Consider the following 25,462-nt stretch of genomic DNA (forward strand, 5'->3'; position numbering starts at 1 on the left):
CACATATTTTATTAAAGTCCAATCATTTATGGAGGTCAAATCTTCACAAGCATTTTAATGCTATTGTAACCTTAACTTGAGGATCAGAAAACATGATGTATTGCGAGAAATAGACTCAAAGTAAAAGGCAGAAAAATAGCCTAGCAATTATGTTAATAACTGTAAAAATAAAGATTTAAGAGCTTACAGCAGTGGCCCGCATTAATTAAATGGCAAAGTGTTTTTGCTAAGACAAGTTTAGGTGTCAACTGTTAATGAAAACACACATATGATCATTAGAGGTTTGAGAGAACACGGTCATAACCTTAATCACACCAGACCAATGCCGTCAAAAAAAACTTTATGAAAAAGATAAAATGCTTATATATAAAAATAGACATAGAAAAATGAATTGCGCCTGAAACAAACTTATTAATAAGCAAGAAGTGGCTAAGGCAGTCGCCATTAAAATACAAACATTTCCCAAACTACCTGCTGGCTACACTGACTTGCTGCTTCCGTGTGGGCATTTATTCCTACTTAAGCCGCAATCTCCGCAGTTTGAGTGGCAGCAGGAGATTTGGAGGGCAGGAGCTTCTATATTCGTGGCGCTCGAGGTCCTTTTGCTGATTCATAATTAGATGTGAACCCAGAGCGCCCACTACGGGGGAGGTCAGAAGGGTGAGGAGGGAGGCGAGGGAGGAGGAGGGGGCGAGCTGGCGTCCGCCTGATGGACACCAAATGAACAAATTATGATGGCCCCCTCTGGGTGTGATGGGGTCAAACGCCCCGCGCCCCGCCGCTGACAGTTCAATTTCCCCCCAGCGCAGCCCCATTCGCTGACTGCTAATTATGAATGAAAAGTTATCAGCCTCAGCCACCCCGCCGCACACACGGACAGCGGTCGGAAGAGGTTTGGGGGTGAGGTGCGATGGTGGAGAGGATTTAAGAGGCATTTGTGAGAGATCCTAATGTCAAAATGTTATTAGAGAGAGCGGTAGCATGAAGAAGCTGAGGAGAGGAGGAGGAGACAGAGGAGGAGGTGGGTCAAAGACAGTGGCCAGGGTTAATCTAAATGCCTTTGATAACCATGCAGTAATTCTCTAAAAAGGCCCGAGCGCTCAGCTGAGACAGACTCGCTGCCTCTGTGGGCAGATTGCTGAGAAATAGAAATGACACTGGGGCCAACGTGTGTGTGTGTGGGTGTGGGAAAGAGCTGTTGTTGAAAAGCATGCATGGGGAGGGGCGTGCGTGAATAAAGGTGAGGTTATTTACCCTTGTCTATGAATCCCGTTGCCCATCATGTATTTATGCATAGAATTGACTCTAAATCAGATGTTGATGTGCAAAAAGTTCCCTGTTCTAATCTGCATTTCTATTCTCTATTACTCCCTGGCCTTCACCTGAGGAGAGATTGGCTAACAAGACTTGTGCTGCATAAATGCTGGCCTGAGAGCAGCTGTCAATCATACTGACTGACAGGCGAGCAGGACTGACGGGCAAACTTAGAACACAGACCAACGCACCGCAGGGCTACGCACAGCAGCAGAGGCCATTCACATAAGCTGGGAGTGCGCACACAGACACACACAGTTAAATCTGGGTGTACAAAAAGTTAGAGACAGCCTAAAGTCACTTTTAAAGAGACCAAAGGAAGCTCATTTACACGCCTGTGATGACAACAAAAAGTCAGCGGAGTTTACAGAGCAAAAAGCAAAAAAAATAAAATGCAACATAAAAACATAGTAACCCACGTTCAGCCCTTCTTTATTATAGCAATCCACTTGAGTCTTCAGTTCCTTGGATGCCAGTAGTTCAGGAAGAGTCAGGGTTCACGTTTATAGTCAACAAATTACATTTATACAGTTATTTTATGCCTCGATTACGGTCACTGTATTCATTGTGTTGCGTGCCAACTGTGGTGCCAGAGGGTCCACTGCAGTCTTCTCATGAACAATAGGTTTCACCACTCACATAAAAACCACTGTATCAGCACTGTATGCAAGAAGAAGCCAAAACAGGAAGCACAGCAACTGTTTTTTGTTTTTCAAAGACTTCACCAGACTGTCTCCTCTTTTTTTACTGTTGTTCTGCTTCTGTGTAACGTGAGAATCTCTGAGCACCTGTCATTGAAATCGCAGTAAAGTGCAACAAAAATCATGCTCACGTCTTTGAGCTGGGACAAAAACTGTGAATGACAAGTTGAAATGACACTAAAGCACATTGAGCAGTTTTGATGTCACTTTTGGTGAGGGTGACAAAAGTGAGCAAAAAGCAATTGTTAGTTAATAGAAGAGCTTCTAGTAATAGATTATAGTGGCAAAGAAGTAATGGGGGAAAACACCTAGACTAAAAATTTCAGGTAATTCAGCTTCAGCTTTTTTTTGAAGTAGTAAATTACCCTTTGCATGTACAAAGAAGCTATACAGGGGGAAAAAGACTGCCATGAACATGACTCTAAAATAAACTGTTTTTGACTTGATTGCATTCCTATCTCTTCTCTCCTGATGCGTTTTCACCCTCACACTTATACCTCCAATTCAGTCCATCCCACAGATACAGATCCTGCTGTCAGCACACATCTCCTCTGTTAATGTTCCTGAGATTTTATTTCTGCTTGAGAAAACCCCCCAAAAACAAGTGGAACTAGACACTGAAGTAATAAAATATAACAACTAAGCGGTTTAAGGAATTCATTCACTGAAAAAAAAAAAACCATTAATAGATTATCTGTTATTTATTTCACCAACTAATATCTTTGGGAAAATATATCTATGCCATGCTTACAAGGTTGAAATCAATAAATAGCTTTGTGTTAGAACAATAATCATTACTCACAGCCCACAAACAACAAAACTACTCAATTAGATTCTAACCTTCTGATGTGACATTGTCAAAGAACAGAGTTTCCATACAGCTGTGACACAAAATAAGACACAGCAACAGCACAAAGAATAGTCTGGACATTTCCCTCCCAGGAGGGAGACAAGATACAAAATACACAGACATGCAGAGTCGCTCATATACTGAGGAGAGGAAGGAGCCGTCACACTGGGAAAGGTCAACCATCAAATATACACAACATGAGGACACAGGGGACACAACATCTGACAGAGAGAGATGGAAGGTGACACAGGAGGAGGAGAGAAATAAGGTAGTGAGAGAGAGAGAGAGAGAGACCGAGGGGATGGACTCAGAGACGAGAGAGAAATAGAGATCAAGGGTGTGGAAGTGCAAAAGACAGTGACGGTGAGAAAGACAGACTATAAGAGATACAGGAAACAGCGAGAGCTGTTGGACCATCCTGACTGGCTATAAATATAACAAGGCAGAAAAGGTCAATAGTTGGCGTCTGGAGCAGAAATGTTCCACAAGGGAGTGAGGCTCATTTCACCATCTCATATGCTGCTCTGCTGTACTGTCAGTGTCAGACAGAAAGGAACGACTGACTCTCAACGCACATTGATGGAGGAAATGTCAGCCTGTGTGCATCTAATACACGCATGCATGCACACACGCACACACAAACACACACACTAACCTGCACAGTGGAGGAGATGTTGGAAAGAGAAAGGCCTTCGAGGTCGGACAGCAGACTTTGAGAGAGCATAGAAGGCTTTGGTGCGTTGGTGGGTGCAGGAGAAACTAAAGAGCGCAGAGAAAACAACAACAACGTAAAGATTATTAAAGCTACTACAGCGATGTCGCACACAAAGTTACTTTTTAAAAATATAATTACAATATTAATAATAATAATAATAATACTTTATGACAAAAGAAAGCAACTGAAGGCTGTTTAACTTTTACTCCAGTGTTATTATTAAGTCACGTCACAACATGTCAGAACAAACTGACGTAGAAAAATATTTCAGCATTGAACGTGAGCAGTCATACTGATATAAATGTCAACAGGGTCATGGGATCTTGTGTCAAAAAGTAATTTAGGAAAACCTGATTCAAACCCCAAAACATAAAGATTATCTGGATGCAGAGTTAGACACACAATCTGCAGGTTACAAGCCGGTTTTGAACTAAAGGCATTTTGCATTTGAAAGGCCATTGTTGGAGTTCGACGGGATTTAACATAAACTACTCACACTGTGATTCTCCTGTTCCACACAGGCTGAACGGCACTTTTTAATATCACATAAAAACTGTGGTGTTTTACTTTGCATTGATTTTGGAAGCTGGAACTGTAAACACTCTGAATTTTTTTTGCCACTGAAGAAATGAACAAGAAGTTTAGAGCTCTTTTCCATCATCATCCTACAAATCCCTGTAAGCATTCGTCTTTTATGCCTCCCTTGAGTTCCACAGATACTGAGTTATGTCCAAGACAGAAGTTAATGACATTTTTGCTTTCTATATTTGATAGTTTGCATCAGTCACAGATAAATGTGCAGCAAATGTGTGCACGGACTTGTGAGATGAGTGTCAGCAAAGGTTTTCTACAGGATGATTACCTACAAATTGTAAGCCGATACATGAACTGACATCTATATGGTTAAATACAGTCCCACACCATAGAGAGTATAAAAGATGGACCACATTTTGAAACCTCAATGCTTTGTTAGCTTTTGGAGCCAGAGATGATCTCATTTGGAGGAGAAGCGATTTATCAAATAACTCCAGGAAAATTGGTTAGCAAGCTGTCTCCATAAACTGTGCAGATGCATCAGACATATACACATATCAGCTAATTAGTGCAAAGTAATAGACCAATAAAACACTCGAATTTCATTCAACAGACTTGAAGCTAAAACTTCTTGGGCGGTCTTTACCTCACAGCAAGATACAATATTAGCAAGACAATCCATTAAGATGCTTCAAAGGCGCAAAATAGAGGGCTGCAGGTCAGTGACTCAGTAGGTGAGATGATAGCGACCAGCTGCAGCTGCCTGTGTCAGGACATCTGGACATAATCCTCCAGATGGACGAGTTATACATAAATTTACCTCACTCAGAGCTGTTATGAGGTGGGAAACTATCTATACAGTTAAAAAATCTTTTCCATGCTGCAAAGTTGGGAGTGTGTGAACTAAACTGCAGTTTTTGGCACTCTGACTTCATTTTTTCAGAGGAGGTCTCCGCCTCTTGGTCCACACGTTCTAAATATTTAAACTCTACTACAAATTCTAACGTGATGTCGGCAATGCCTACACTACAGTTCTCCAATGAACTGGACTTTATTTTTAGCCAAGCGATTAATGCAAGTCCAATATTTTCTCTACCTCTAACTGATACAATTTAGTTCTCCTCACCAGGACTTGATCATCTATGTCTGCTTGCTACTTTGGGCGGTGGGGAAATAGAATACACATCAGAGCTTTTTTTGTGAAGCCTGCTGCCCTTGTTAATGTGAGTTTATGCAAGTGGAAACTGTAGGAAAACTCACAGTCATCTAGATCCAGTAAAGAGACTTCCTTCTTGGAGTTCACTGCCACCTGAAAAGAAAGCACAACAACATGATGGTTTCAATTTCAATTTCACCAACAGTGTCTCTGAACACATTCATCCCACGTTCACGGTAACATGTCTGGAATTTTCAGTGACCGGTCACATGTCATTTTGAGTCACAACTGCTACTCACCACCCTCTGCAACTGAGTCAGGCTTGTACGGTGTTGACAATAAAACAGTGCTTAAACGTAAGAGGGCTTTTATCGCTCCTTCTCCATACCCTACTAACCAACCTGGCACCACTCACATTGCATAAAGAGCCATAAAATTCCACTCTGCATAGCCCAAGCTGAGCAGATAGGGAGGGGGGAAAAAAAACCAATGTGATGTGAGTGAAAACAAACCATAAAGTTAGAGGCCGTATCTTATCAGATTTTCTCTGATTGACGCTCGGTGGTGGTAATAGAGACGGAAACCTTGTTACTAAAGGGTGTTGTGATAGAGCAAGACAGAGAGAGAGAGGTGTAGAAAGAAAGGTAGAGATGCATAATTCATAAGCCATGCCCAAATGACAAAGTGTATGAAATGAGAATTTCATAGCGCAGAAAAGCAAACGGAGGGCGAGAAATAATGTGATGAGCAAAACAGATAAGAAAAAGATTGTAAGGGCTGAAAGGGGCCAAATGAAAGGCTGGAAGGGAAAAAACAAAAGGTGGTATAGTGGAGCCAAATCATATCCCAAGGTATAAATCCTGATTTAGAAGCTCTTGTGCACCTACAGAACAAAAACTCGCTGCGAGAACTGCACATTAATATTTAGAAGGCTAAGCAGAGCAGGGCCATTATCCTAATATCATACTCTATACTGATTTAGACATTATGCATTGTAAATATAGTACAATATCATACATTATAATGTGACAAAGGTGTGTTTTCCTGTATTGTTTTATACCATTATCTTCTCTTTAGCACTGCATAATGCATCTTTCTCCCCTTAAATTTCATTTATAATGTGTATTTTTAATAGTCTAAGAAGTTCTACAAAGACACTGATTCAAGGCCATTATTGCAAACGTGTGCAACTACAGCGATCAATAAGTTGAAGTTCAATTTAAATGCATTCAATTTAGAGATATTGCAATGACAGAGAGATCCCCAGTAATCCTATAATCACGTAATAAAAAGCCAAGAGAAAACAGTGGTGCGTGCCAGTGGATGCGACATGATTTTTGGCATGCGCTACTGTCCAACAGAAGATAAGTGGTGTGGGCAGAATCAGCCTCAACCTTGTACAACAAAGCAGTAGTTGAGGGTCATCTGATCCAGCCTGAAACGACAGATCAACGAACTGCAAACAACCCACGACCCCACCATCTTTGGAAAAAGCAAATGCATTTTATTTTTGGTGGAACTGCACTGATGCTGTTGGCAGCCTCTGTTCTCAAAGTTAGAAATTCTCACTCGCAGTTAAATCCAAATACGCCCACTTCATCCATGCATTATATCGTCACCTTGGGCTTGCCCTTTTCTTCAGTCTTCTTCTTGGGTGCGGGCGAGTCTGACCCAGAGTCCGACTCAGAGTCCGACTCAGAGTCTGAGGAGCTTTCAGAGGATGAGCTGCTAGCTTGGCCTACAGGTCCATTGCCATTTTCATCAGAGTCACTGAAGAAGAAAACAAAATGAGCTTAGTAGTCAGAGAATACACAGTAAAAAAAAAAAAGAAAAGAAAAAAACTCTCCATTATTTCTTAAAAGTAAAATATTAATTTATTCCATAATATAAAACAGTCTGGAAACCAACAAATAAAACAAACTTGGTGCTATTGTTTTCCTATTTTCCATCCAACTTGAAAGCTTCAGCCCCGATTAGAACAACAAAGATCAATCTGTTTTTGTTTGTGAAGTTAATTCAATGTTGCATTTACTCAAAAAGATTTTTTCCATCTTTCTCCTCTCTCTTTCAGTCTTGCTGTCCCTCTTCAATTTGTCCCGATAATGAGTGTTTACTCCGCCTGCCTGGGATTTTCAGCCGTTAAATTAATGAGGGGAATTGTGACGGTAACTGGCTTTTTAACTTGGGCGATGATGAAAAGCCAGTATTAATTTGGCCTACAGATTTCATTTGCTGCGAACAGGAAAAAGTGATATAAATCACTGTGGGCCTGATTAGGCCCTGCCTGAAATGACTGGGCCATAATGAGGGCATTATGCTGTGTTTGTTGTGGAAGCACTGGGGTGAGCTGCTCTAATTACCGTGTGTATGTGTGTGTGCGCGTGTCTGTGTGTGTTTGAGCACTGGGGTGAGTTGCTCTAATTATACTCTCTAATGGAGAGAACAGGGTCAGCCGCCGGCCTGTCACACAGTGAAATCAGGTACATTCGGTGTGAGTTTGTGTGTCCATGAGCAAATGAAGTAGAGTGCATAAGAAACTAAATTTGCTAGTGTGTAAGAGAGTGTACGTGAGCATACTCAGTAGTAATGACTCAAATCTCATTCACTGGTAACACCGGGCTGTTAAATGACCAATCAAAAGTCATTATCCATTAGCCATGTAAATGTGGGTTACGCTACTGGAGGAAAATTCTCATTGATTAGCTTGTTAATGGAACTCGCGCTAACAATATTCCAGCAGTGCTGCCATCATGTGTGTGTGTGTGAGAGAAATGGTGCATATAGAGTGTAACAGGTGTGTATGATGTTTTTTTCCCTCCATGTGAATCTCCCAGAAGACTTTAACTAGAAACATAAACGATCAGGTAAAGGATTCTGACCACTGACAGGTGACGTGAGTAACACTGATCATCTCTTCATCTAGCACCTGCTAATGGGTGGGACACATTAGGGAGTAGGTGGACATTTTGTTATCAAAGTTGATGTGTTAGAAGCAGAAAATAATTGGCAAGCATAAAGATCTCAGAGTTTGACAAGAGCCAAATTGTGATGGCTGGACAACTGGATCAGAGCTTCTCCAAAGCTCTCGTCAGGTGTTCCTGGTCTGCAGTGGTCAGTATCTATGAAAACTGATCCAAGGAAATGTGCTAAAAAAAAACCCCACAAAATACAGTCATGGGTGGCCAAGGTCGCTGGCCCGTGTTGTCCGATCCAACAGACGAGGAGCTACTGCAGCTCAAACTGCAGAAAAAGTTCACGCTGGTTTTGACAGAAAGATGTCAAAATACACCGTGCAGTACAGTTGGTTGTGTATGGGGCTGCGTAGCTACAGACCATTATAATGTTTGGTTTTTTCCTTCTAAGAGATCCACTGGATTTAGTTTCCATGCCCCTCGCATATCTTAGAAGTAGATGAGACAAAGACCCCATCCATAAATCCATAAACATGCCAGTTTGAATACAGCTATACCTTTTTTTAAGTTGAGATTTTACAACATTTTCTGATTGTCACATTTTGTTTTCATTGTCCTTTTTTAAACGTGATTGAGCAAATTTTGCATCCTCTATCCACGCTATAGGTGCAAATGTAAATCCTGACATATCAAGTCTGAGGGGTTTAGTGGAGGAAAGCTACAACTGAGCATTAAGAACTGTAACTGTGAGTGGGCTGTGATGAATAATATAAACTGCTGAATCTTTCAACAGATGGAGTTTGCTCGGATGCAGCAGAATCGTGGGCACATTTGTTGCTGACTACGTGTTTCTGGCAAACACACACCTGCTTAATTAGCAAAGCCAGAAAGAGAAGAAGAGAAAGACGCAGGTAACATCTGGACACGCCACCTTTGCAGGGAAGAAAAATTATGCTTTCAGACTGTGACAGACAGCAGGGATTTCAGTGTACCTGTCACCAGCAGGCTTGCTTTTCTTCTGTGGTGCTTTCTTGGTCTTTTTCTTCTTTTTTTGATCTGATTCAGACTCACTGGAGCTCTTTTCAGATCCACTGGAGCTTTTTCCAGAATCACTGGAGATCTTCTCTGAATCCTCACTGCTTTCCTCCTCGCTCTCACTGCCCGATTCTGTACATATTAAACCCAAAACAAATCAGACTTTATTCTTTGCTGAAATTTCCTTTCATATTACTTGTGGTCTTAATTTCTTCTTTGTTTTGCAACTGCACGGGATGAATGAGGGATGGATCTAAAACTTCACTGGCTAACAGCTTGTCAATCATCATGACTCTGAAATGACTGTTGCTCAACACTAACATATTCCAAACCAAAAGCACAACAACATCAAATGTTGTTCAGCTCAAATTTGTAAATTCTCAAAATGATCAGTTAACCAGACCTGGATAAACATCAGAAAAATAGACGGAAGGATAAAATTAGAGACACATTTCTAAAATCAAACACTTTTGAAAACACATCAAAATGAAAAATACATTAACAAATCTGTATAGTTTAATGTTATTATGCTTAGTAAAATGTTGTGTGTTCTGTTTTGCTTGTGTCTACAACACTGCTGAACCTGCATCTCAGATTTGACTTGATAAATGGTAAAAAAAATAAAATAAATAAATGTAAAAATGGATGGATGGATCCAGAACCATACACACAGAAAGTTTTAATGCAGTGAAAATTCAGGTTCTAAACAAGATACCAAACTTTGATATGCTTTGCCCCGTGCAGGATAGTCAGATCATGGCCTCAAATAATGAGTGTGTCACTAAATCAACCAGTCATGCTAATGTTGGTTAAGGAGAAAGCCCCAGAAACTTTAAATCGGACAGACAGAAACAAACCTTCACTGCTGCTGCTGCTGTCTTCACTTCCACTGCCGCTGCTGTCGGATCCTTCCTCCTCTTTCTCGTCTTCATCATCTGAGTAGAACTTGTCATCAGATTTAGGCTGTTTGGTCTTCCCAACTATTGGTGCAGACTCTCTCAGCTAAATGGACACAGCAGAGGGAAGATGGACCGGTTAAACTACAGAATCCAAGCCTTGCAATTTAAGGATGAGTTAGAATCTATAAAAATCAGATTCCTAACACGTAACAGAGGCGTGTTCACATTATGCACGTTGTGTAGCTGCTGGTCACTCTACACAGGCTTCCTAAATGTACTCAATTAAGCAAAACCAGCAGTGGCTTTTTCAATTAAAGGAGTTTTTAGCAGTATGTCGTCACCACCAAATCCCCAAATATGTTTCTGCTAAAGCTCAGACTTAAGTTTGTTGACACCACCGATTTATCGCTGCTTATTGTTTTATCAGGAGACACACAAAGTAACAGTGATAAACCTGAGAGAAAATGCTAAAGCAATAATGTCCCTCACAAAATAAAAAACTAAACTAAACACAAGGATCTTTAATTCTATAAAGGTTGTAAAAGATCATGCTTAAAATATAAATAAATCTTTTCTACGTTTTCTTTTCTATATTTTCTGTGTTGCTCAGTCATTGGTTGACTGATGAAATGTGAGAAAAATGAGAAAAATGCACCACTTCATAAAGCCTCACAGAATAAACTAAGGTGCTGCACAAAGGCCAAGTATGCAGCAAATGAGAATTACTTTGAAGTGTAATTTGAAAACAAGAATAAAGATTTGCAGCTGGAAATTAGCAAAACTTGTCACCTTTAAAAACAGTCAGTTTGGAGTTCCACTCCAGTCAGCCAAGTAATAGTTGGAGGTAAAACCAATGATCTTTTCATTTTTTCCTGACAAATGCTTCATAATGTTAACAGAGAGCCTATAACTTCTAGAATCAGGACTGAGATGTGGTGCATTCACTTTCCTCCCCTAAGGGCATGAGTTTCCTCACATTTGAGCTAGTTTTGAATGTCTGATTTGGCTCACGTTTTTCTTTACACATCTTGAATACTGCAAATATGATGAGGAGTGTGTAAAAGGCAAAAAAGCAACACGAAACTCCAAGTTTTTCACATCTAAACTTGTCATGCAACATATACACACACTCGGTGTGTTGTGTTTTTGCAGAAAATTTGTATTAAAAAAAAACCCGCTGTGAAAAACACAACAAAAAATGACAGCATTAAATATAAGTGAGTCCAAAAAAACATTTTTAATGCGTAAAATAGTCTCCTGAATTTTACACATCTGGTGTGTAAAGACATTTAGGAAGGTGGATTTCTTACTGGTTCAACAATCTCCACGTTTCTCACAGACTGGTCGGGAGCAACAGCAGGCCAGTCTGGGAGCTCCTGGTACCCAGTGGCTTTAAGGTTAAGACTGTGGGAGAGAGTGCCGAGCTGGTAACGGTCTCGATCTGAAAGTATCAAGAAGGAAAATTATGGGGAAAAAATAAAAAAGTTTTTTTAAAAAAAAGTTTAATAAGTGATGGAGAAATGGGACGGGGCAGCAATGACCTCACTGTGTTCTAAATGAAGGAAACAGCTTATAGTGGCATCTTCTCCACCAAGCACCGTCACCTCTCTGTCTATGATAACACGTGATCACACTCCCTGCTCTGCCTTCCCAAAGGGCGGCACAAGAAGACAATCAGTGCGTGTGCTCTGGGAGGTGTGATTTGCCCACCACAAAAAAGGACTACTTCTGAATATTAAGAATGACAGAGGCCATTAACACATTCATAAACATCCAGTAAGTGCAAACTGAGCTGGAATTTTAATGTTGTAGAAGGCAGCTTTTCTCTGGTGTCAAGCGGGGGGAGAGAAAGAAAAGACAGCTAAATGAGAAAGCCGGAAAAAAGGTTAGCATGAGCTCAATAATTTACCCATCTCATTAGTGTGAGGTAAAGGTTTCTGACCTAACTGCCCTTCAGAGAGACACACACAGCAGAATAATAAAACCTCAGCCTGAATCAACTTTGCATACTGCAGGAAATAGAGCCACTAGGTTTGAAATAGATGAGCAGCTAATATGTATTCAGTGATGCGGGAGAGGAATGAAATTTAATCTCAAAATGGAAAAGGTATTTAAAAGTACCTTTGAAGGCAGACTCAAGCATTGGAGCCGGTTTGGGGGCCAGTAAGATGCGTCGAGCGTACTTGCTGAGTGCACCGCTCTTCTCGTTGGGCACTATCAGCTGCCGTATGAATCGTGTTCGGTCTCTGATGTCGTAGTTCTGGTCGTATTTGCCAAGGTTCAGGATGTACTGGGTCAGCAGCTTGGTCTGGGGACAAAAGTGTGGGTGTTTCAATGCTTTATGTACTTAACCAGCAGGTCCCCCCGAGATTAGAAACTTGAAGGGAGACCAACCCAAGACAGACCATTAGGTTGTGAATATTTGAAAAAGTCAAGCACAACAAAAAATGTCAAGGAAACAATTCAAGTATTTAAGAGGAAGATGAAACCAGTTAAAAATAAATAAATAAAATAATTTAAAAAAAATATCATTAGAGGTGCTGTTTTGGACAGAGCTGTGGAAGCATAAAGCAGACACGTTTCCATATCATCCAACTAACACTTTAGAAATCAATGAACCCTTTCAGTGATGCCTGCAAACCTGGTGTACAACCAGCTGAACTGAGCCAGGAGCAAATGTGAGTGTCGCTCATCAACAGGCATCTCCTTCTCCACAAGGCTAGGATCCTTACTTCAAAACCCCGTCTCACCCAAGCACAGGGAGACAGAGCACTTGCACCAACATAAATGATTTAGGTAGACATAAAAACAAAATCTGCTCCTGTCATGACAGCAGCATTATCGCCCCAATCTTTTACTGAATTGTCATTACAAGGAGCAAGAGGTGTGATAATGTGCTTTGAGAAGGCAGCGTCTGGGCTCATAAAATCACCTCACACACCAATTTTACCTCACCTGACTCAATGGGTCTGCAGACACCAAGTGGCTCTAGAAGATGCATTACATTAAAACTGCTTCACAGCTCTGTATTTGAAATGGGTATTTAGCAATGAGTTGCAACTATTCGCACATAAAGCTCTGTAAACGCATACACACACACACACACACACAGAGCCTTGATTTTTCTCTGCATGTCTTATTTTGCACCTGCTTAGAGTTGGTCAGGTAGAGCTTTGCAGCTAGATTGACAGTCTGCAGCTTGACGATGTCCTTCTCTGCTGTGAACGTCTTTGCCATCTTGCGCAGTACATCGGGCGCAATCTTTGGCACCTTCTCGCAGTACTCTCCCATCAGCCACAGGATGCTGGCACGGGCCATGGGAACCTGCAGGTGAGGGTGACATATCAGAGACAAAGAGCAGCACCTGTCACAGTGTTATTTCAGACACAATGCTCCAGTGATAACTTTCACAAGCAGCACAATCATGAACCGTACAGTGATGTTATCGAAGAGCTTGGCCATGTGTTTGATGATGTCACCGTGCTGAGTGGGTTGAGTCTGAAGCAGCTTCTTGATGACCACGATGCTCTCGGCCACCACGGTCTCTGGAGAACCGAAACAAGTCTTCACAAAACTGGACAGAGCCGACATCTCTAATGACGAGCTCAAAGTGCAAATATGGACTCAGGTAACTATTCATTGGGGGCTTTTTACCGTCTCTATTAGAAAGCAGCAACACCAGACCGTTGAGGCATGTGTCCGTCACCTCAGAGATGTTGGTGGCGCACCTGCCGATGGCCTGGATGGTAGCTGCTGCGAACGCCTTGTCCTGACTCTTCACGTAGGTCTTGGAAAAAAAAGAAAGAAAGATCAGATGTACTCAGTGTAATACCCCAATTGGAAAGTAGGTAACACATCTTATCACACAAAGAAAACAACAAACCTGGAATTCTCTCAGAATTGTGGAGATGTTAGCTTCATTAGCTAGATTGGTCAGGATCTCCAACTGGAAAAATCATAAACAGAAAGGTGACTGCTGTTAGGTTCATGAAAAGGTCAAAGGGGCTCAAAAGCCAATATGGCAGTATTTAAATGTACATAATATTATACTATTACACATAATACTAAGCTCAGTATTCTTATTTGAGCTTATATGTACATAATGCAGAAAATAAAACAGGGGCTACCTTTAGTGTTTTGATATGCGTGGCATCTGTCGATCTCACATAGAAACTCTTAATGAAGGGCTCAAACATCCCCTGTTTGAAGAGAACTCGTGTTACTACACAGGCTGCATCAACCCAACACACTCTCATCCCTCTGCTCTCCATGAGCACTCACCTTTCTCTGTATAGACATCGTGGCGATGTTCTGAAGCACAATGTACTGCACTTCTCTGCACACAACAGCAAGAAGACAGACATGGACATAGACACTAGCAGCAAATACGCAAATGCTGTATAAATATACACACATATATATATGTTTTTGTTTGTTTTTTACCTGTGGCTTCTCAGGAGTCGGACCAGTGACTTGGTGACAATACTGACTTCGTGTTTAGGAGCCAGATGCCAGTAAAGCTGAGCAACAGCCATCACTACCTAAAAATATCAACCCAATAAGATAATAAGTAGATTATCTTACAGCATCTTATTAAAAAAAAACTTGTTACTTTCTGTCTGCTCACACTAAAATCATCTTCCTTCACATGCATTTGCACAGGCTCTACACCGGCACTCTCAAAGAGACTCTAAAAGTCATTTTTCAGAAGCGCTTTAAATAGCAGGAGGACGTGTGTCCGTCGTTGCAGGCACAATGAGAGGCTTCGGGCGTCTATGAAGATTGAGGATGTCACCGTGTTGTCGTGAGTAAAGACACAGCATGTCACATTTTAATCAACACTTTCATTTGGGAGCATTTTTCCTTCCCGCTGCTACATAGCGACAGAGACCTTGAGGCTCCTGGATGATGGAGACCCGCACTCACTCCGGTTTTTATCGCTTTTATTCAGGCTTGTGTGGCGCATTAAGACAGGTATTCTCGTGTCTTTGTGTGTGTGGCGTGTCCTTTGTATGTAGTACTTTGAGTGAATGTGTTATTGCACATAAATGTGTCCTTCCAGGGTTACAACAGCATTAGCTGATGTGTTCAGTAGGCAACAGACACAAAGAGACGCTGCGTTTCCTACTATTTCCATCAACTTTGGATGTGTGTTTATTCGACTAAAAACAGTCTTATTAGTCTATGCATGTTTGCATACCATTAAAAAAGTGCCATAATAATGTGTGAATGTAGCCTGTAACTTGTTTATGAGGGGACTGCTTCTACAGATGGTGTTACAGTTTGTTAGCCTGACGTCTGAATCACACAGGTCTAGAGGTCTGTCTGTGACAGGCAACCTCTGGTCTCTCACTTCCCAACTGATCAGGGATGATTGTTGCTGAATGTTGCCCACTGTCTCCAGATGAAAAACACTGCATGATCATTTTGGCTGCTAGAAGGCTGCTGCAGTTACCTATAATTCCTACACACTGCAAACACTCGCTATATTCTCTCCAAGCTATACTGAAACTTGAAACGAAGAATGTTCTCCTTCAAAGTAAAAGTAAAGGTTCAAACTTTGACTTGACGTTGCCTGTTTCTGTCTGCATCACACTTTAAAGTTTCACTGTGTGGCGAGTAGCTGTAAGTTTTTGAAGACAAATCAGCATTTTCCATGCAAACTACAGTCAAAACGCCTTCAGGAGACTGTTATTGTAATTTGACGCTGTTTAAATAAAATTAAAATATGTGCTGTGGCAATATTTTAACAACTACAGCAATCACAAAGAGGTTTTTGGTGCAGTACTGTATACCTCTTTGCCACCAATTTCATGCTTCCAGCAACCTTCAGCATCCACCCATCAAATGGTTGCAGAATATACTCTTTTCCCCAATGACCAGCTGTTACCGACTGTTCTCTAGGCCTGCATGAATAAAACTTTCGCAACTCATTTCATAGAGACTTGGCATATAACTATAGACCAGTGACACTGTTTTAACAAAAACTAAAACAGTAAATTTACCTCCTATCTTTCTGCAGATAACGCCCAACTGCACCAGTCTGTATCTCTGCATCTCACACTGATGCTAATCAATCAGCAATACAGATTCTTATTGATGGAGCATGAGTTACCATGGCAATGTGAACCACCTTAGTAACCATGAAAACCCAGGGTTAAACCTGAACTTGTGTCTACATGTCAGCGTTTGAGTGACTCACAGCGGTGTTCCTGCTCTGCAGTAGAGGTTTGGTGTTCCTGAGCAGCAGCCTGTGATCTGGATCCATTACGTAAGGCTTTGCTTCTGTCTGATCTTTTTTCTCCTCAGAGTCAGAGTCATAGAAGGCTTTATTCTCATCAAACTCAGCACCCTGAAACACAAGCATAGTACATCAAACTAATGCAAAAAACTATTTTAATAAAAATAACCCTCTAACAAAATTAAAATTAATGATTTTATTGGATTCTTGTGAACTAAAAATGCCCAGCCCTCAAGCTGAAGGAACACTGCCTTTTAAGTCTTGTTGGAGTGCTAAGTTGTCAGGCTTGGTTGGTGAGATGCATCTATAAACTGTACATGTCCTCAGATATGTCCAATTAATTCATAAGTAAGACTGTCATAAAAAAAATGAAGCACAAACATGTTGACTGTACTATTTGTCAGATCCATTAAACCATGTGTTTTAATGCTCTAAATGTATGCTTTTTTTTTGTATTGTATCTTTATTTATTTCAGACATATACAGAAAAAAAAACAATATATACACAAGTACACATACTTGCATTTACAAATATGAATATATATGTAAATACACACACGTATGTGCTCAGATAAAACAAAAAAAAAAGAAAATAAATAAAATAAAACAGAGTCTAAATTACATGAAATGACAATTATTAGGTCTGAAATGGAGTAGGAAGAAGTATAACATACTTATTAATCCCTACCCCATGCTCAACATTCTATTGAATCCCACTATTCACCTAATTCCCATCATCACTTACCCCACACAATAAACAAGGAGAACATGTATAAACATAGCTACAGTGATAGATATAATTTAGATACAATTTAGCATAGTTATATATACAATGGGTGATCAACTTTATCAGTTTCATATTCTTCCAAAATCAGTTTTCGAAACATCTTTATAAACTGACTAATGCTTGAACATTGCTGTAGGTCCACAGTTTTACCCCATAAATAGTAACACAAAAGGTTTTAACCTGTGTCCGTGCTTTAAGAGTCTTCAGATTTAATTTTCCCCTCAATTCATAGTCCCCTTCTCTGTCAAAAAACATCCTCTGTACATTTCCTGGTAACATATTGTATCTGGCTTTGTACATAATTTTTGCAGTTTTATATTTTATAATTATTCAAGAACATGATGTTAGTGTGGTCTCCAAATCCTGCTTTAGTAATAATCCTGATTGCTTTTTTCTGAGTTTTACATAGTGGTTGAAGTGAAGTTTTGTATGTATTTCCCCAGATTTCCACACAGTATTTTAAATATGGCAATATAAGTGAACAGTAAAGTACCCGGAGTGATTTGGAAGGCAAAAAATGTTTAACTTTACTCAGTACAGAGATGCTTCTTGACAGTTTAGCTTGTATATGCTTTATGTGAGGTTTCCAGCAGATTTTGTTATCTATTATCACACCCAGAAATTTTGTTTCAGAAACTTGCTCTACTTCAACATTGTTTATTAACAATTTTGCTCCGGCATCTTTTTTTACAATTTCCAAATAACATAAATGTAGTTTTTTTCAAATTTAGTGATAACTTGTTTCTGTAAAACCATGTTTTCAGTTTAATCATTTCTTGTGTGACAATTTCCAAAAGCTGCTGTGAATTCTCTCCAGCACAAAAAATATTTGTATCATCTGCAAATAAAATAAACTGTAATATATCAGATGTTTTACATATATCATTGATATAGAGGATAAACAGCTTTGGTCCCAATACTGACCCCTGTGGAACTCTGCAAACAATGTCCAGGCACTCTGATTGATATTCACCAATCTTCACAAATTGTTGCCTGTCTCTCAAATAACTTCTGATGCACTCTAGCACCACTCCTCTAATACCATAGTACTCCAGTTTATCAAGTAATATTTCATGGTTAATTGTGTCAAAAGCTTTTTTTAGGTCAATGAAAACACTAACTGTGCATTGTCTTTGATCTATATTGTTGGTGATATTTTCAATTAGTTCCATTAATGCCATAGATGTTGATCTATTTGGTCTGAAACCATACTGACTGTCCATTATTATTTTGTGTTTATCTATAAATTTGTCAAGTCTATTAATGAAAACTTTTTCCAGTATTTTTGAAAATTGTGAAAGTAGAGAAACAGGCCTGTAATTTGTGAATTGGTGTCTATCTCCATTTTTAAACAGTGGTATTACTTTAGCTGTTTTCATTTGTGTTGGGAATGCACCAGTTTGTAGAGACAAATTGCAAATGTGTGTTAAGGGTTTGGAGATGCCATTGATCACTTTCTTAACGATTTCCATGTCAATGTCATCAGAGCCTGTAGAATTTTTTGTTTGTGATTTCCCAACAATATCAATAATTTCCTTTTCTTCTACCACCGTTAAAAACATTGAATGAGGATTACAGTCAATGAGTTTAGTTTCTTTCTCTGCAGAATCTGTTATATCAGGAATTGTATCAGCCAAATCTGGCTCAACACTTACAAAGAATTTATTGAACTCACTAACCACATCACTCATGTTACTAATATTTCTATCATTATTAACGAAATACGAAGGATAATTTGACTGCCTAGAACCATTTTTAATGATGGTATTTAATGTTTTCCAGCTTTTTAACCTGGATGTTTATAGGGACTGACTCTCTTTTGGAGCTGGTGTTAAGTGGCTATTCCAGGAACTGCCATTTTTGGCACGGACCACTTTGACAGATGTGCTGACACAGGCAGCTGTGGCCAACTGTCTGCTAGGCCTCACTTCCTCTAATTTAAGTCACTGAACTGGTGATCTCGAGTGCATTTAAGCTCATGGTTCACTTTGGAGAATGTTTAAAAGGCAATAGCTATCAAGTAATGTGGTTTGGTGTGAAGTACAAGGAGAGTTATTAGTCTGTTTGATAGCACTAAATAGCCTGTGCCCGTGTGATGCACCCATGCAGTTTATAGATGCAGTGTGCTAACCAAGCTTCTTAGCATAATCCAACCCTGTTGTCTTAATATGGTAACTTCTGTCTCCAAAAACATAACAGCAGTCAACTGTTTCACAAATGTGCAGTCCAAAAAAAAACAACAGGTGGCATCACACTGGCTTTGCACATCTTTTACATACAGTCTATGTAACTGATACTTTACAAATGTGAATCACTATTGCTTTTAGGTCCATGAAACCCTTACCTCTGTCCAGGGACTGGTGAACTGTGTCCTGGCATAGCGGGTCAGCATAGAGATGATGACCACCTGGCCCCACTCCTCCACATCCACCAGCAGATTACACAGTTTTCTGTAGTTCTTGTGGATCAGATCGATGCGATCTGGGCACACCTCCTCAAAAGCCATGACCACACTCCCAGCCACCAGCTATAGAAAGGATCAAAATTAAAACAAAGAACAAAGAGAAGCAAACTCATGAGGAAAATGTTTCCCCCCCCATTTATTTCCCTCCACTGTTAACATGTGAGTTAATGAGGGTTGTATAGATTAGTTAAGCAAATTGTTTTGTTAAGCAAATTGGCCAAGCTGCAATATACACAAACTCTAGAGAAATAAAACACTGGTTAACAGACGTGACCCTGGTTGCAAAGTATTATAATTGCACTTTCAAAAAGCAATGGCAATTTACAGCTTTGATTAAAATACACAGTTCATCCTGTAAGCAGTTAGTTGATAATTGAAAGTAAATTGTTTGCACTTAAAAACATAAGTTTTCTACTGCTCTGTGTTTGAGAGAAGCCATCAGTAAGAGTGTTTTTCTCAAGCATAAGTGTTCAGTTCATGCAGAAAGCAAGCCAAGGAGGAAGCAGCAGCTGAGAGATCCAATAATCAACTATGCTTTATTGGTAAAGGGAAAAAACCCATTTGACTGTTGCTCACCTCCCACTCCCACCCACACCATCACCCAACTGCCTGCTGCCTCGCTGACTGACTGCAAGGCTGAGTGAGTGACACGGCAGTGTATTAATATGCAAACAGCATTATCGCAGGCAGGTGAAGATGAAGAGAAAGGGAGCAGAATTCAGTCTTCCCAATTAAAGCCTTCTGGCCCCTGGTGGCCCTGTGGGAACCCAGAGCATTTACCCATCAGCACTGTCATGAGCATGCATTGATTGTGTGAGTGTGAGAGATGTGCATGTGCATAGCTGCCGTCTGTAGATTCCCAGAGAAATCACACACAAACCAGTATGTTTTACTATACTGCAGTGCTGTATATATATAGTTATATTTCATGATATGCACAGAAATTTTATGTATATTCAAGGAATGACATGGCGCTCCGGACAGTGATTAATGCACTAAGGCCAATAGGAACACACACAGACACATGCATAATTCTAACTTTCATTTTTCCTGTCTTGATTATTCCAACTCATTTTTCATGTGCAATTCTCAGTCCTTCTTTGCATGTCTTCAAATAACCCAGAATGCAGCAGTTAGGCTGCCAACAAAAAACAACAGATACTCCTGTCACCCCTACTGCTTCACACGCTTCAGTGAAATTCAGAATTTTAAAATGTTATTACTTACATCAGTGTATCCGGAGAGTATTCGCAGCACTGTGTAAAATTTTAAGGTGAAAAATGAATTTAATCCATTTTGGAAAAAAGGCTGAAACATGATCAAATGTGGAATAGGTGACGCACTTCTAATACTTTGCGGATACACTGTACAAAGTTCTATAATGCCAGGCTCCTGTATATATAGCAAAACTGTTGACAACTCTTTCCAGTAGTCAGCCTGTTCAATCATCAGGTCCACACTCTGTTTTAAATACAGAGGCAACCACACCTTTGAGGTTGTACCGCTTAAACTTTCTGCCGTCATCAGCCCTCTGGGTTAACTGAATCTGGTCTTCAACAACTGCTGAAAACTAATTATTATACTTTAGCTTTTACCTAATGTTTCACCCATTACTTAATTGTAGTTCACACAAAAATCTGTTTGAAAGTATAACCCTAAACCATGTTTCACTATATCCTATCATCATCATCATCATTATCATCATGAGTCTAAATGGAACTTTAAGAAAAAATAATTAGTTAAAGCCACAAAAATTAAATCATCACACCTCTATCCAATCATTTCAGAATTTAAAAAGATTTAAAGCACTTGTACAACCACTGTAATATATAGAAAGACGTTCCAATGAAAACTATTCATAGAGTCTGACCGGTAGCATAAATCTTTCCAGCAACCTTCATTTAAGCATCAGTGTCAATAACATTTTACAGCAGACTAACATAATCAAAGCATTTAGTAAAACATGGATTTTTAAGTATGTCTGTGTGTATTTTTGTCTTCTTCTGACCCTCTCCTGTCTCTGAGGCTATTAAAAGCAACACTCCTTAGCACGTGCATCCTGCAGCAAGGCTTTGTGCATTCTCTACCAACTTCCCCCATTAGACACAGCTCCAAGGTAAACTACATGCACCATCAACAAAACTGACACCCCAATCTATGGAGTTCATACACCTCCTCCCCGTCCCCTACCTCGGCCATATTATCTACCCTGCATGACAAGCCGGTAATGGAAAAATCACACTAAGCAAATGGTTCTTCTAATAACAATAAATTTCCTATAAAATTATGAAGGGCTCAAACCGTTTCCTTGCATCTATTTTGCTATGAATTCTAATTAGGGTGCCAGGAAGGCAGAGTGCTGGGTCATCACGTCAGAGACAACGCGCGCCTTTTTGATTGATGGCCCGGTGTGGGGTCGGCCTATCCTCCCTCTGCTTACTCTCTTCTTTCTCCCTCCCTCCCTCTCTCCTTTTTCTCTTAAATTAATGGGCATCTCACCTAGCCCCTAATCATAGTACCCCCACTGCCACTCCCCCCAACTGCTCCTCCTTTCTCTTCTCATTTCAATTTTGCAGAAGGTGCATGGGGGAGAGGACGGGAGAGATCGATCATTTATCTTGTAATGGCTGGATAATAGATCCATCACGGTAAAACAGCTGCACAAACTCCTGTGTTGTCTCTGTCATCAGGCCTTCCCATTTTCTCTTTAAACCATCCTGCCTATAAGCAGCCCCCCCACCCACCACCACATGTGTCACAGCCATTTAACCAAAGAGGCACATCTGTAAAGGTAAATGTCAGCAGGCCTGGACAACGCCATAGCCTGAATGATAACCAAATGCTTCCATCTCCCACTAACGCCATTGTGATACCAGTTCAACAGCTTTAAGCCACACAGCTAACTTAGTAGTGACACATGAAGAAAAACTATGCAACAAATTGAAATCTGACTGAAAAGCTGCCAGAAAAACATAAGGTTCCAATAGAGTTGTTGTTAAAAACTGAAATTTTCATAGCTTTATAAATACAAAATATGTTTTTCGTTATGTAAAACCAGATCCGTAGCCCTGCTGCACATGCTGACTCGTCTACATTAAACATTAGCACACCTAAATGCCTAGGCATGAATGCATATGGATACCCTTTATAGTCAAGTCTCATCAAATTATTTATAAGCACATCTAATAACAACTGGCATTGATCAAAGTGCTATACAGCGTTAAAAAACATCCGCAAAAACTCTCATCAAAACTCGATCTGATTTACAGGCAAAGGAATTAAAATGAGTTTTAAAACCAGTTTTAAAGGTCTTTAAAAACAGTCTTTGTTGGGGAATGGGGTTTACCGGGGGTTAGGAACAGCTATTCGAAAGGCTCAGTCTCCTCTATGTTTCACCCTGGACAACAAGACAAATAACCCAAGGACATCTCCTTAGCAAACTTCCATGATCTCGTGGGAACGTGCGAAATTAAAGGAGGTATTAGTGACCTTTCCAGTCACCTTGTGACAAACACAAGGGGAATTGGCCTCTTTTCTAAACTGCAATTTGTAACTTAACTATGACATTTTTTCATAGCAGGAGAAGGTGGAGTTTTGACAAATTCATGTGATATTCAACCAATGTTCATATATCCAAGCCAGAACTAGTTATGACTAGTCATAAGCAATGACATTCCTGAAAATGCTGATATTTTTATTAAAATAAAAAAATGATACAAAATGCAAAAATTACATACAGAGGATGGCGATCTGGCCTGTGTTATTTTTACGAATTAGATATGTAATCTTTAGTCATTTACAACTGCTCCAAATGCCTCGTCTTTTTCTCCAATATTATAAGCAACATTATCGACAGGCTAGCCTGGAAAATTAGCATTTCACGTCTGCAAACATCAACAGATGAGATTTTAATGAAGAAAATCAAACCAGCAAAAGCTGAGATATATCAACTCAGTCTCTAGTAGACAAGCAAAATAGTCCAGATTTCTAATGCTGAGAGCTAATGCTGTCTGTAATTTGAAATTTGGACATATCCAGTTAATTTTTGGCAAAACTGTATGAAAATAGTGTTCACCTGTTAACATACCAGTTAAAACTGTTCCCTTTTATTTAAACTGCAGTCTTTTTTTCATTTTTAGATTTCAGCAGGGATGAAGATCATAGATCGGCACATTTGTTTGTTTGGACCACACGTATTTTGTGAGAGATTCACCTTTGTAAACTTAAGGCAGTCATAATGTGAGATATTTTCTTAATATGAGACAAGGATTAAAAAATACTTTGCCACCCCAAAGTAAGTACGACCGCTGAGTTCATAATAGAACCGACATAACAAATATTCACAATCAATCCAGCTGATATATAACAACTGATGTCATCATCAGGGTTTTTATTTCACACTTACAAGGATCCTAGAAAGTTTTTGAAGGCAGCACAAAACAGCCATCCAGCTAGTACACTAACACTTGAATGTAGTAGCAGGAGTAATCCTTTCCATTACATATAACATAACAAGAACCTCTGATGGCACCGATTCAGCTCTGGGACATTATTGTGGGACTTGTAAATTCTACATGGCATCGTCGAATGCATCGCCTCACTTGAAAGCTATTCAGTATCCACTGCATTTAGGTTTTTCACCATTCATCACCGACTGATGTGCTTGTGCGTCTGTGTGATGATAGTGCCCTCTCTCTCTGTCCCCTGCCTCACAATGTGGGCTCCAACAGGGAGAAGTCATCTGTCTTCGTTAGCGTCTGGGGCTAAATATGCTATGCATCTGGTACTGGGCTTCCACTCCCCCCCCATTCCCGTTTGGCCTAAGCTGCTTTGCTTTGTTTATATAATGGTAGGCATACTCTATGAATACATAATTATAACAAACTGTGCATGATTTGCACATGCAAACACAACGCACTGCATCCTCCAGCCAGTGTCTACATATTTGAAATTGGCATTTCAGCACCCTTAGTATTCACTGTGACCTCGTCAAATTAATGCGCTGCCTGCTGACTTCTAATGCGCCTTCTGCATTGTGTCTGTGATTGGCCAAATTGCAGAATTTGAGAATCCAACTCATTTACGGTCCATTTTGGGAGAAAATTTGAAAAAAAGAAGAAGCTGGCCTTTGAGAAAATTAAGCTGACACTAGCATCAGTGTGAAAATTCCTTCCAAATGGACACTTAACAAGGAGCATCTGAAGATGTGTGGGTTTAAGTGGGTGTTAACAAACCGTGGCATTGCCGAATGAGCTGTGGGATGGAGAGCTAAGAGAAGAATCACTTGACTGGGGCGCCCTCCAGTGGTCTTCGTTCTCAAACATGGGAGGTGTACTGTGAACCACTACGGTACTCTGTGTCTGCTTACCGTGCTTTTGTCTTTCAATAGTTTCTCGATCACTTCGATCAGCTGCTCCTTCTGATCTGGGTCCAGGCTGAGGACAAAAGACAAAGAGGTTGGAAACTAATTGTCAACTACAGAATGGCAATTATTCACATACAGACTAACAAATTAAATCATGTCCCTGCTGTGCGTTCAGAATACAAAGATGTCTGTGCGTGTTTAACCAAAGCCACTCCCTGCATCAATCCGTCACTGCTTCACTTTAGACTACTGTAAAACATCATCATTGCACATATTTTTAACCTGTAAAACACCCTAGGTTACACTGCTGGTATGTTAGCAGACAGGAGATTAGCTGCTCTTGATTAACAGAGACCAGTTAGATCAGCACGAAACATTTTCATAACCAATTAAATCCAGTAGCCCGAAACTACTACTAATCCAGAGCTCGATACAGCCCCTCAGTTTATCCTCTGTCTGAAACAAGCTGTTTTAGCTCCTCCCCTTTTA

The 25,462-nt window shown here is 40.1% G+C and overlaps 1 protein-coding gene across 3 annotated transcripts in view; it reads right to left on the reverse strand.

Annotated features, from left to right (window-relative positions):
• The window catches only part of ap3b1a (adaptor related protein complex 3 subunit beta 1a), a 60,421-nt gene that overhangs the window by 20,513 nt on the left and 14,446 nt on the right, over positions 1 to 25,462 (reverse strand). For 2 of the 3 annotated variants that reach the window (XM_085169267.1, XM_085169265.1), the window contains exons 6-22: positions 24,977 to 25,043; positions 19,489 to 19,671; positions 16,319 to 16,468; positions 14,560 to 14,657; positions 14,398 to 14,452; positions 14,244 to 14,315; positions 14,000 to 14,062; positions 13,771 to 13,903; positions 13,552 to 13,661; positions 13,264 to 13,440; positions 12,238 to 12,424; positions 11,427 to 11,557; positions 10,075 to 10,219; positions 9,175 to 9,349; positions 6,890 to 7,040; positions 5,375 to 5,423; positions 3,521 to 3,624 (exon numbers count right to left, since the gene is read on the reverse strand). In XM_085169267.1, coding sequence (XP_085025393.1) covers positions 3,521 to 3,624; positions 5,375 to 5,423; positions 6,890 to 7,040; positions 9,175 to 9,349; positions 10,075 to 10,219; positions 11,427 to 11,557; positions 12,238 to 12,424; positions 13,264 to 13,440; positions 13,552 to 13,661; positions 13,771 to 13,903; positions 14,000 to 14,062; positions 14,244 to 14,315; positions 14,398 to 14,452; positions 14,560 to 14,657; positions 16,319 to 16,468; positions 19,489 to 19,671; positions 24,977 to 25,043 — 2,050 coding nt within the window. The remainder of the gene's footprint in view (positions 1 to 3,520; positions 3,625 to 5,374; positions 5,424 to 6,889; positions 7,041 to 9,174; positions 9,350 to 10,074; positions 10,220 to 11,426; positions 11,558 to 12,237; positions 12,425 to 13,263; positions 13,441 to 13,551; positions 13,662 to 13,770; positions 13,904 to 13,999; positions 14,063 to 14,243; positions 14,316 to 14,397; positions 14,453 to 14,559; positions 14,658 to 16,318; positions 16,469 to 19,488; positions 19,672 to 24,976; positions 25,044 to 25,462) is intronic. The other variant, XM_085169266.1, reaches the window with a different exon arrangement.

This window comes from Neolamprologus multifasciatus, chromosome 7 (genome assembly GCF_963576455.1).
Source record: "Neolamprologus multifasciatus chromosome 7, fNeoMul1.2, whole genome shotgun sequence".
NCBI lineage: Eukaryota > Metazoa > Chordata > Actinopteri > Cichliformes > Cichlidae > Neolamprologus > Neolamprologus multifasciatus.